Source organism: Micromesistius poutassou (assembly GCF_964030765.1).
Source record: "Micromesistius poutassou genome assembly, chromosome: 11".
Lineage (NCBI taxonomy): Eukaryota > Metazoa > Chordata > Actinopteri > Gadiformes > Gadidae > Micromesistius > Micromesistius poutassou.
The window spans coordinates 17,287,418-17,299,494 of record NC_140281.1 but is presented as its reverse complement, the minus strand read 5'-3'; the positions used below and the strand labels follow the sequence as shown (position 1 = coordinate 17,299,494).

General features: G+C 47.9%; 1 protein-coding gene across 1 annotated transcript in view; it reads left to right on the top strand.

Moving 5' to 3' along the window:
• LOC311355456 (cadherin-18-like) overlaps positions 1 to 11,748 on the top strand; it is a gene marked incomplete at its 3' end in the record, with an annotated part of 75,297 nt that extends 63,549 nt beyond the window's left edge. Inside the window, 2 exon segments of the mRNA XM_084475215.1 lie at positions 4,721 to 4,972; positions 11,075 to 11,748. Coding sequence (XP_084331341.1) covers positions 4,721 to 4,972; positions 11,075 to 11,748 — 926 coding nt within the window.
• Between the last annotated feature and the right edge of the window lie 329 nt (positions 11,749 to 12,077).

Below are 12,077 nucleotides of genomic sequence, written 5' to 3'. Positions count from 1 at the left end.
CGCCATCTCATCAACGCTAGCCCATGGCGCGGGTCTAAACAGCTAAATCTCATCTTCTTCCACATCGAAAATAAATAGAAAATCTGCCAAAACGCCACAATGTATCATCCCACAGTCAATGATCGGGCACATATTAAGGCTCTACCGCTTTATTAGTGTTTAGCTGACTGCCAAGAGAAGGAGTGTGTGTGTGTGTGTGTGGCAGGAGGTCAGTGACAGCGCTGGTCTGACTGAACCGCCGGGCGCCGCGTGCCCCGCAGAAGCTTAAGTGGATCAGACCGACGGCAGGCTTTGTGTAGTCTCCGCCCCCTAAGGCCATGAGCAGCGCCGTTCAATGTCAAACAAACAATGTGGTGTACGTAAGAATAACTATGTTCCTTGGATACCCCCCCCCCCCTCTGCCTCAACACAGTGGGGTACAACAGCGATAAATAGTATAATTACATCATTCAATTCAATTCAATTTAATTTGTATAGCCCTTAATCACCATTACAGTCTCAAAGGGCTTAACAGGCCAAGTATTTATGACACCCCCCTGACCCAAGCCCCCACACGGGCAAGAAAAAACTCCCTTAAGCAAGGAAGAAATCTGAGAACAGAGAAAATAGTAAATTGGAAGGAAAAAAGTATATAGTGGAAATGTATACTGCTACTCATTTGGTAACTGCTTTAACAAAAGCATGAACAAACACGCAGTGGTCTTCGCATCGCATCTGTATCGTTTTTTGCACCCCTATGTCTCTAACACAAGGCTGTAGAGGTGCGTTTTAAGCTTTGCTTTGAATAGCTCCACAGAGTCAGCTTCCCTGATCACAGATGGCAGACCATCCATAGCAAGGGGCCCGGTAGGTGAACACTCTCTGTCCAGCCGACTTCTTTTTCCCCTTCGTTAGAGAAAGAATTTAAACGTATAGTACGTTTATTCGTACTTATTTATTGGTAGCCAATGCAAAGAGGCGAGAATAGGATTGATGTGGTCAAACTTTCTTGTTACGGTCAGTAGTCTAGCTGCTGCATTCTGTACAAGCTGTAGACTTCTCGTGGTAGAGTTAGGGAGACCCGAGAACACTGAATAACAATAATCCAGTCTTGATGATATAAATGCATGAATCTGTGTCACTGCATCTGCTGCAGATAGCATCGGTCTGATTTTTGCAATGTTTCTCAGGTGGAAGAAAGCAATTTTAGTTTTGCTTCTAACATGTTGGTCAAAGCACAGCAGAGGGTCGAACAGGACACCAATATTTCTGACACATGCACTCTGTGGGATGGCCAAGCCATACGACCACAGTGAGACTGTCTTCAATCTTCTCTGGTCCAGTTTTGAGCCGATAATTATCATCTCTGTCTTCTTTGAATGTTGTTTCTGTGTTTCTGTGAATGTAATGCTGTGGGCTAGATATGGTGGATTATTTGTGTGAGCCTGGGCTGTTGCGCTTTTATTTTGCAATCAATTTGATACACAAACAAAATCAATAGCAGCAGGACTTTTATTTTTTTCACACCGAAACTCAAATCTAACAGAAGTGATGAATAACATGGATCTGAAAAGGTGTCAGACTTAAGACAAAATTAAGTGAATACATAGTTGGATATATCTTCTTCTTCACACATGCATAGTGCAAAGGAACAGATTGTCCTCAAGAGGTTTATTTACTTAACAGATAGAAAGCTCAGCTGACTGAAACACATGCGGGGGAACATGGAGCATTGACACAAGCAGGATCTGTGAAAATTGGAATGTAAGTACAATCCGTTGTGGCATAGGTGGCTGCATTATGACAGCGTTTAGTCATGCTGTAATATGCCTTACCAATGATGAGCTCTGTCACAAACAGGCTGGTACTCTGAAAAGGAACACTGAAATAGTGCTAAAACGCACATTAATAGGTTGCTATCGGGTTATTATTTCCCAGATTCATTTTGAGAGAGATAGAGAAAGAGAGAGTTTGAGAGAGAGAGAGAGAGAGAGAGACAGAGACAGACAGAGAGAGAGAAAGAGAGCTGTATTTCATTTTTGTAAATTTTATTCTACAACGTTTCATCAAGCACAGTAAAAGCTCTCTTTATTTAAATACTAGCAGATGGGGGCAAGGAGGTTGTGCGGAGGGGGGGGGGGGGGGTCAGAAGTAATATAAGTTCTAAGATATTAGTTATACGGGATACTTATACGTACTTATACTTTAGGAAAAGTATAGAAATTAGGCCATCTGCCAATGAGTGTTTATATTGCTATTCAACCAACCTTGGGTGACCTTGGGCGTGTGTGTGAATGCACAAATGTGTTAAAGAGCCTGGTTACCTTGAGGGAGAGAGAGAGAGAGAGAGAGAGAGAGAGAGAGCGAGAGAGAGAGAGAGAGAGTATATGAGTATACGTGTGTGTGTTCAACAAACGCGATAAAGCGAGAGTAGTGAGGTGTACTCTAGTGCGGTGTATCAGCGTGCGTAACAATGTAAAACAATGGGTCGCTTTTAACAGCCTTTTAAACCCACTTAAACCCTCAACACTGCCATTAAGATTTAATGAAGTCAACATGCGACACAGCCGTTTTTTTTTCCACAAACATCCTTATCGTGCATCCCAGGTGGGTTGTGATTCCGGATACGTGAGGCGTCGTTAACTGCAGCTGTCACATGAGTCAGGGGAGAGAGCGTCACAGAGCCACTTTGAAGACGGGAAGGACATTTAGTCTAAACGTCGTTTGTTCCGTTCATTGTCAAATCCAGTTTTTGTCACACCTGCCACAACGTGGGCACAGAAGAACCACAGAACTGTTTGAACGAGTGGGGCTCCTCATCTTCAGACACACACATTCTCACACACACACACACACACGCGCGCGCATGCGCGTGCGCCCGTTACGCTTTGGAAGCATAACGGTCTGCCAAGGTAAAATTGAAAGGAGGTATATTAAAGGACAAACTACTAACGCTACTTCCTACTAACGCTACATCTTCTGCAGGCAGAAGATGACGCCTTCGCCCGCTGGCGAGCGTATGGAAGTGGGTGAATGTATGGTTGGCCGAGTGCTGGTGTGCGGTGGAATTAGCATGACTCTATAGGCGACCCACTGGGTGCGTTAAGTGGGGTGTGCATGACGGGCATTCAGCATGGAGAGTAGGAAGATCCCCACTGTGAATACCCAAGTACGCAAGTTCTCTCTCTCTCTCTCTCGCTCTCTCTCTCTCTCTCACTCTCTCTCTTTAGCTCTCTCTCTGGCTCTCTCTCTCTAGCTCTCTCTCTCTCTATCTCTCTCTCTCTCTCTCTCTCTAGCTCACTCTCACTCTGTTTTTCCTTGCATTCCCCCTCTATATCACTCATCAGTCCTCTCTCTTTCTCCCTATTCATTTCTCCATCCTCTTTCTCTGACTCTCACACATGCACACATGTACACACACACACACACACACAGTTACCAGTGCAAATGCAATTTCCCTTTGCTTTCATTATCTCACTCAAACACTGGTACAACATCACACACACACACAGACACATACACACACATACACACACACGCACAAACACACACATATCTCTCCCTGCCCTCTCTGCCTCCCCAATTACCTTTCCTTCCTTCCTTCCTCTCTCTCTCTCTCTCTCTCTCTCTCTCTCTCTCTCTCTCTCTCTCTCATCTCTCTCTGCCTCCCTCATACGTCTTGTTCTCCCTCTCATATCCCTCTGTCTCTTCCTTGTGAATTGCATCCTTCTCTCCCCCCACCAACACCCCCCCCCCGCCCACCACTTCCGCCCCGGCCCCGCCCAGTGGCTGGCAGCGGTGGCTAAATAAAGGCTGGAGTATGCTGTTGTTATCCTGGCTGTCCATCATTTTAATTATTCATGTATGGGAGAGATTGGAGTGGGAGGGGAAGTCTCCGAGCAGCTGTGGTGGAAAAAGGAACCTGCAGCATAAGGGGGTGTTCACACGGCTGGATGGTAAAGGGAGGGAGGGAGGGAGGGTTTAAAAGGCCGGACTCTAAACCGCCAACCGACCCGAGCTGGATCTCCTAAAGAAACTACTGGTGAACACGCTGAACGCGGGACGTTTGATCGAAAGGTTCCGATCAGAGTTCCGATCGCAATGTTCCGTATCTTAGCTTCCACCGAAATGTTCATTAAAAGCGAGGACATCACGTGACCGGGATCCTGAGGAGCTTATCTCACTAGCTGTGTCCTAGCTTCCTCCTCGCCTCTCCCCTGTTTCTGAAGAGAGCAAGGCATTCACTATTCCGGAGTTAGGGAATGGAACCCTTAAAGAGCCAGTGAGCCCACTGTGTCCGATGGGATTCGAACACTATATCCCCATGGTTACGACCCACGGAAACGTTATGATCTTTTTTGTTTGTACTGGCTGGTTTTGGTTCACTGGCTCTTTAACCATATCCCCACTGGGGGTGGTAATAGCTCAGGAGGTAGAGCAGGTTGCATGGTAATCGGAAGGTTGCTGGTTCGATCCCCGGCTCCTGCTAGCGGAGTGTCGAGGGGTCCCTGGGAGAGACGCCTCACCCTGACTGCTCCTGACGGGCTGGCTGTTGCCTTGCGTGGTTGACTCCGCCGTGGGTGTGTGAATGAGTGCATGAATGGGTGAATGTTAGGCAGTATTGTAAAGCTTTGAGTGTATAAACGCAGTCTATTTACCATTTACTGGGGACTCTCCCCCACATGTGTGATGCGTTGACTCTCAAACACTGAACTGTGTTTTACCTCCTCCTCTCCTCCAGACAGCACAGCGAGCATCGTGGCTCGCCGTCGCCGCTTCAGCCACCTGACCCAGGAGCTGTACCGGCTGGCGGTGGTGGTGTGGGATGGTGGCGAGCCCGTCCTCAGCGGCACCAGCACCCTCACCCTGCGCGTGTGCCCATGCCGCGGCCACAGCCGCGCTCGGACCTGCCAGGGGGAGGCCTTCCTGACGGCCGCCGGCCTCAGCACCGGAGCCCTGGTCGCCATCCTGCTGTGCGTCGCCATACTGCTGGGTAGGTTTGGGGGGGTGGGTGTGGGTGTTTATGTTTCTGTGCATGTTCACGTGTGTGTGTGTGTGTGTGTGTGTGTGTGTGATGTGTGTTTGTGTGTCTGCGCGTGTTCGTGTTCGTGTTTCTCTGTGTGTGTGTGTGTGTGTGAGACACTATTTTGTAGCGAAGTTCGCGGCCTTAGCGTTATTAGCGATGGTGGCGGCGGTAGTGATGTTCGTGATATTTGCGGTGGTAGAGATGTTCGTGATATTTGCGGTAGTGATGTTTATTATTTGCGGTAGTGATGTTTGTGTAATTGGCGGTAGTGATGTTTGTGATATTTGCGGTGGTAGAGATGTTCGTGATATTTGCGGTAGTGATGTTTATTATTTGCGGTAGTGATGTTTGTGTAATTGGCGGTAGTGATGTTTGTGTTATTGGCGGTAGTGATGTTTGTGATATTTGCGGTGGTAGTGATGTTCGTGATATTTGCGGCGTTACCGGTGGTAGTGATGTTTGTGTTATTGGCGGTAGTGATGTTCATGATATTTGCGGTGGTAGTGATGTTTGGGATACTTGCGGCCTTACCGGCGGTAGTGATTTTTGCGGCGGTTGCACCGTAAGCAGTCTAAGTGCAGAAAGAAGAGTGGCGGTTCAAGGCGACGTTTAAAAACCAAACAGACCAACGCAGTGCTCTGGCAGCAGAGGCTGACGAGAGGCGGGCGCTCAGAGCTCCAGAAGAGGCAGAGCGGTCTCCAAGAACACAACGCTCTTCTGAGGGAGCACTTTTAAGTTTGGTGCGCGATCTAAGCCATTGGAAGACACAATCTCAGCCTGATAAGAGAACCCCCATCTTTGATAAAGGGTGATTTGTTAGACAGGCTGATCCAAAACGAATGGGCCAAAAAATTCTGGCCAGTAAATGTTTCATGCTTTTACTTTGAATGCAAGTTTTTATCTTGGTCTTATTATCACTTAAAGGAGGCTTGGGGGATGAAGTTGTTGCTATGATAATCATCTCGCCCTTCTCTTCTCCTTCTTCCTCCTCCTCCTCCTCCTCCTCCATCTCCTCTCCTCCTCCTTTTCTGTCCTCTCTTCTCTTTCTCCTACCCCTCCCCAGTCATTGCTTTGCGTTCTGCACGTAATTTACTCACACACACAAACACTCGCACACAGTTTGTAGTCGAGGATCAAATGCAACTCATTAAAGTTTGGCCAAAGTAAACAATCTCTTGTTGGCCCTAAACTGGGGCATGAGAGGTTTGTGTATGTGTGTGTATGATCATAAGTTTGAGTGTGCGTTTCACATCTTATGTGTGAGTGTGTGATTATGACTTTGAGCGTGTCTGTGAGTGCCTGCGTGCGTGTTTGTGTGTGCGAAAGTATCGTTGCATGCTTTTGTGTGTCCTCATCTTATGTGTGAGCGTGTGATTATGAGTCAGACTGTGTCATCTGTGTGTGTGTCTGTGTGTGTGTGTGTGTGTGTGTGTGTGTGTGTTATTGTCTCTTTGAGGGCACTGTTTACGCAGCAATATTTGTTTGTGACATGCAAACAAATATGGGGACCAAACAATATGGTGACACAAGCAGACAAGGGGCAGTGGGCAAATAAAACACACACACACACACACACACACACACACACACACACACACACACACAGATGAGACACAGAAGATGTAGACGAATGCAATTACATGTTCACACACATCGCACACATACACACACAATCACAAGGTTCAAACACTCACACAAACACACACTCCACACCTGTGTTTTGTGTTGATTGGCTTTGGATGTCAGCGTGTGGAACACATTCATATTCATACGATCAGGCATTTCCTCTAGAGAGAGAGAGAGAGAGAGAGAGAGAGAGAGGGGGGGGAGAGAGAGAGAGAGAGAGAGAGAGAGAGAGAGAGAGAGAGAGAGAGAGAGAGAGAGAGAGAGAGAGAGAGAGAGAGGGGGAGAGAGAGAGAGAGAGAGAGAGAGAGAGAGAGAGAGAGAGAGAGAGAAACAGAGGGAGTATAAACATTAGTGGTAGTCAGTAAGAGAGATACAATGTGTGTTGGGGGGGGAGGAAAGGGAGTAGACAGATGCTGAGAGAAAATATTGTGAGGATAAATGAAGAAAAAGAGCTGGAGACAAACAAGTAAGACAGCCATAAGTATGAAAAAAGAACAGCAAGAAAGGAGGAGAGAGAGGCAGAGAGGGAGAGACAGAGAGTCAGAGAGAGAGGGGGGGAGAGAGAAAGAGAGGGGGAGAGAGAGATGCACCGTGTGGACAGAAGGGGTGTCAGGTTGATTCCAGACAGCCATGCTGAAATAGGTTGTGGGTGTTGGAAGAAAGAGAAACAGAGATGTCCACACGCAGGCACACGGGAGCCCCGTCAGAACCGCGTCCTCTGTACACACACACGCTTCAGGGAGGCGGTAGCGTGTTGGTTTTCCGGCTGTCACCGCGAATCACCCGGGCTTGTTGTGGTTTATTGTGTTAGTTTGTCTTTAGGTTTATTCCAGGGCCGGATGTCTTCTGGGGTGAGGAGTCAAATCCCTTTTCGTAGTCAACAGCAAAACTTAATCCTGGCCAGCAGTGGGCCAGAGAAGGTGATCTTATTATGCTAGGTTCTTATCGCACATATTCATAGTACTGAAGGAATATTGTTGAGTTCCAGGCCCCATTTCACACGTTGAAATACATACAGAATGGTATACATTGATAGATAGAAATCGACAGTTTAATTAGAATGAATTAGAATGGATATAAAAAGCTATATTATTTCGAAGATAGGCCGTCAGATTCGCCAGCCGTAAACTAGCGGGTTTGATTCCCGGCCGCCACAGCCTAATCCATAGAAATCCTTTAGCAAGATGCCCAGACTCTATGAGGTCCTCCATGACATATATCCAAATTCTGTATGAATTTGTGCAGCTGTGTCTGTGTCTGTGGATCAAAGCGACTGACTGGTGCGGTATGGCTGTGGTGTTGCCGGCGACTCCATGAGCACCGTGAAACAACACTCACTGTTTGTATTGACTGAAATCTTATTTGTCTCTGGGTCGTCTCTGACCTATTGTGATCCAGCCCCCCCCCCCCAGTAATTACAGAATTGTCCAGTTAATTAATCGGAAGATGGAGAGAGTCTCACGTTGAATCCACCTTGAGATAATCAACAAGATTTTAAAATCAATCGCGTGATTGCTACACCCTCCCGCATTATAAGATCCTGGAAGTTGTAAAACGAAATACAAAATGTTCGAATCTGTCAATCAAGTGATTTGAGTGTTTTATGTCACATAATCGTTTAGAATAGAGAGGTGTTGCTGTGTATTGGAAAGTGTATTGGAATCCATTGATTACTGATTTATAACTTATGAATGAGCACTTCGACAGTTCGAGTTTCTACACTGAAGGCCGGAAGTAGAAAAGGAAATAAAAGGGAATAATATAGTTATTGACCTCATGGAAATGGATGATAACTAAATCTGTTATTTACCGATTACCCAGCCCACCCTGGCCCGCGTGCAGAACCATCGGTTGCTTAGAAACAGGATATTGAGTATTAGCCTTCAGTTCTAGGCAGAGGCTCTTTCTCCCACTTCGACCGATGGCCTCTCCTAAAGTATAGTAAACACTGGCATTAATTATGGATGAGCCAATCAGAGTCGTTTGGTTATTCCCCATTCTAAAAATAACGGAAAGGAAATGGAAATGGAAATGGATTGCCTTTCCTGGAAAACATCGCTAAAATATATTCCCAATTCAGTATTTTCTTTTAAGCGTAACCACAGCCGTGTCTGTCCTCCTTTCTGCAGCCATTGAAGTGCTAAACCCCACCCTACATGAAGTAAGAATCTCATTAAAAAATATTTCGCCCTGTTTCGATCAATCAGGACCTGAGAGCTTTAACCTTTCCACCAGAACTCCTAAACCTTGCTTTTCCCTGAATTTCTCCTCCTTATTTTCCCTGTCAAGGTCTCTCTCTCTCTCTCTCTCCCTCTCTCTCTCTCTCTCTCCCCCTCTCTCGCTCTCTCTCTCTCTCTCTCTCTCTCTCTCTCTCTCTGTCTCGTGTGCATTCCCTCGTTGATATCTCTCTACTCTGCTCTCTCCTTATCTCTCTCTCTCCCTCTCTCCCTATTTATCTCTCTCCCTATGGCTCTCTCTCTGCCTTCATATTAAATCTTCTTTGACCACTAAACTGCTGGAGGTGTTGGCTTCACAGGCGAGAGACAGAGCTCTCACCTTGTGTTTGAGTTAGAAAGAGAACTCTGTGTTCCCTCAGACCTTCATTTAGCATGAAGGACCGAAAAGAAAACCCTCTCTCTCATGTCAGGGTCTTATCCTTCGGCATCATCTTTAATCTCCAACCGCACGCCCCTCGTTATTAGCTTGAGTCTTAGCATCACGGCTAGCATTAGCATTATTATAGCCTCTATGTATAGCCTGGTTAATGAAACAGTGAAAATAACGTGGCAGTGCTAAAAAACGGGCCGTGGAGGCAGCAATATATCAAGGTCATTCCGGCTAATGTGGCATAATGAACTCAAACTTGGAAATTGCGTTGCAGTAAAAAATATACTACCCGGCAGTGCTCATTTGATCCACTTAATGTTAGCGCTTACAACTTCGTAGCAAAGCCACCGCCGACTCAGGAAGCATAACGATCAGGAGCTAGCTTCCAAGACGCACGTGTCATCATATATAACTTTACTGCATGACTTCTTATTTAGCTGCCTCGGAAACACGCGCACTGGCCTCTTACTGGAGGATCTGCAGCACAGCCTCATGCTGGGTTTTCCTCTGGGATTACCCGCTTGTTTTGAGTTCAACTCCCTACTGCGCTAACTATGTGGACAATACGCAGTGTAGCGGCGCGGTTACCATTATGACCTTCTGCACTTCGTGTAATTCCCTCTCTTTTTCAACCCACTTTCCTGTATATCATGGCTTAGCCCATAAAATATATAAAGAGAAAAAAAGGCTTTGAAAAACATTTATCCCTCCACATGATAGAAGTAGACAAATTTGCTTTTTTTATCTGCTAACTGTATTGTTGGATATCTCTGCCATAAGTGCGGGGCCACGTCTTCTCCGCACACACGCTCGTGAGGGCGCTCACATCAAGCAGCTTGGATTCAAAGAACCATCCAGAGGCGATGCTAATGACTGCTAATGTGTACCGCTGATTTACAGCTCTGTAGTGCTTGGTTAGCTTTAGCGTTCTGATGCAGAAAAAACACCCAGATAAATAGGCTCATAAAAAATACTCTGGCTGATGTTTCGGCGCTCATCTGGTTAGCTGTTTACGAACCAAGACATGTTAATCTGTCATGGGCTATGAATGAACCAGGGAACACACAGTGAACAACATTAGCAGTAAACTTTTGTCCCCGCCATTTTGCTCCCACACGCTAGCTAGGTCGTGCTGAGGAGTAACCGCTAGGGCTAATTACTTTAGTTGTTTTTTGATTTAATGAGGCGATAGTGAACTGTAGCAGTATATACAGTATATATATGTCTCTATATTTATCCCCCTTTCTCTCTCTAATTTGTCTTCTTAATCCATCACCCTCTTTGCATACTTACTTTTCCTCAAGCTGCTGTAACACAGGAGTTCCCTTTGGCAGCGGCCAAAATGAACTTTAAGAATAATGTCCCGTCTGAGAGGGCCGGTAGAAGCAGCTACTGGCCCTTATATGTTGTTTTAATTAAGGAATCTCTGTATCAACTCAAAATGGATCCGCCAGTATTGACCAGTGACAGGTGTTCAGTCTGGACCCTGTTCTTCGGGGGCTAATGACCTGGGGGACGGAGAGTTCATACTGGGGGGCAGTAGAGTGTACTGGGGCCCATCCTCAGTAGACAGACAAACCTGTATTCTATATCCTACCCTGCGTGGGATCCCTGAGCAAGACCCCTAGCTAACCTCTAGCTGACCCCTAGCTGACCCCCTCCCTGCTCCTTTATGACCTTTACCTGAACCCGCCCTCGGTTGCTTTGTAGATTCGCCTGATGACAGGTCTCAAAGGGCTCCACAGGCCGTGGGACCCCCCCTCCTGAACACCGTTAGCCAAACTGTTCAAATGACTAAACAGTAATAAAGTCTCATCTTCCTCTTCCTCCCGGCAGCCATCGTGGTGCTCTTCATCACACTGCGCCGCAGCAAGAAGGAGCCGCTCATGTTCTCGGAGGAGGACGTGCGGGAGAACGTGGTAACCTACGACGACGAGGGCGGCGGCGAGGAGGACACCGAAGCCTTCGACATTGCCGCACTGCGCAACCCCGCCGCCGCCGAGGAGCTCCGCTTCCGGCGGGACGTCCGGCCCGAGTCCCGGCAGCGGCGCCGGCACAACTGGCACCGGCCGCCGCGGGAGGGGGGCGCGGGCCACGGACTCTCGCGGGAGGAGGAGCGGAAGGAGCTGGAGCGGGAGGAGCAGCGGCTGGACGCGGCCGACGTGCACGAGTTCATCAAACAGAAACTGGTGGAGGCGGACCTGGACGCCAGCGTGCCGCCGTACGACTCGCTGCAGACGTACGCGTACGAGGGCCAGGGCTCGCCGGCGGGCTCCATCAGCTCCCTGGACTCCCCCACGGGGGGCCGCTCGGGGGAGGGCGAGTGCGAGCTCCTGGACGACTGGGGGCCCCAGTTCCAGGGGCTGGCGGGACTGTGCGGCGAGGCGGGGGCGCAGGCGGCGCAGGCGGCGGTGGCAGCGGCGGCGGTGGCGGCGGCGGCGGTGACGGTAGTGCCGACGTCAGAAGAGGTGGAGACAAACGGGGGAGGAGATCCAGCCCTGCCCATTTGACTCCACCCCCCCTCCCCCTCCACTCTCCCACTGCCCTCCTCCTGCGTCCGTTCAAAACAAATCCGTCCCAAAAAAATTATAATAAAGATTTTCTTTCGGGACTCCAAAAGGAAATAATGGAAACTATATGAACACGGAATGTGAGGAACGTGAGGGGGTTTGGAAAGCGCTCCCGTTGTTCGCCTTTCCGCACCGTCTGAACCGAACTGACTGGTTTTCTCTTCTCTCCGTGTTGTTGCTTTGGATCATGGAAGGTGTTTGTCAGGAAAGGACCAACTCAAATTTTATGATGATGAAAAAGCAACAATGAGGCAAAAAAGGGGGAAATG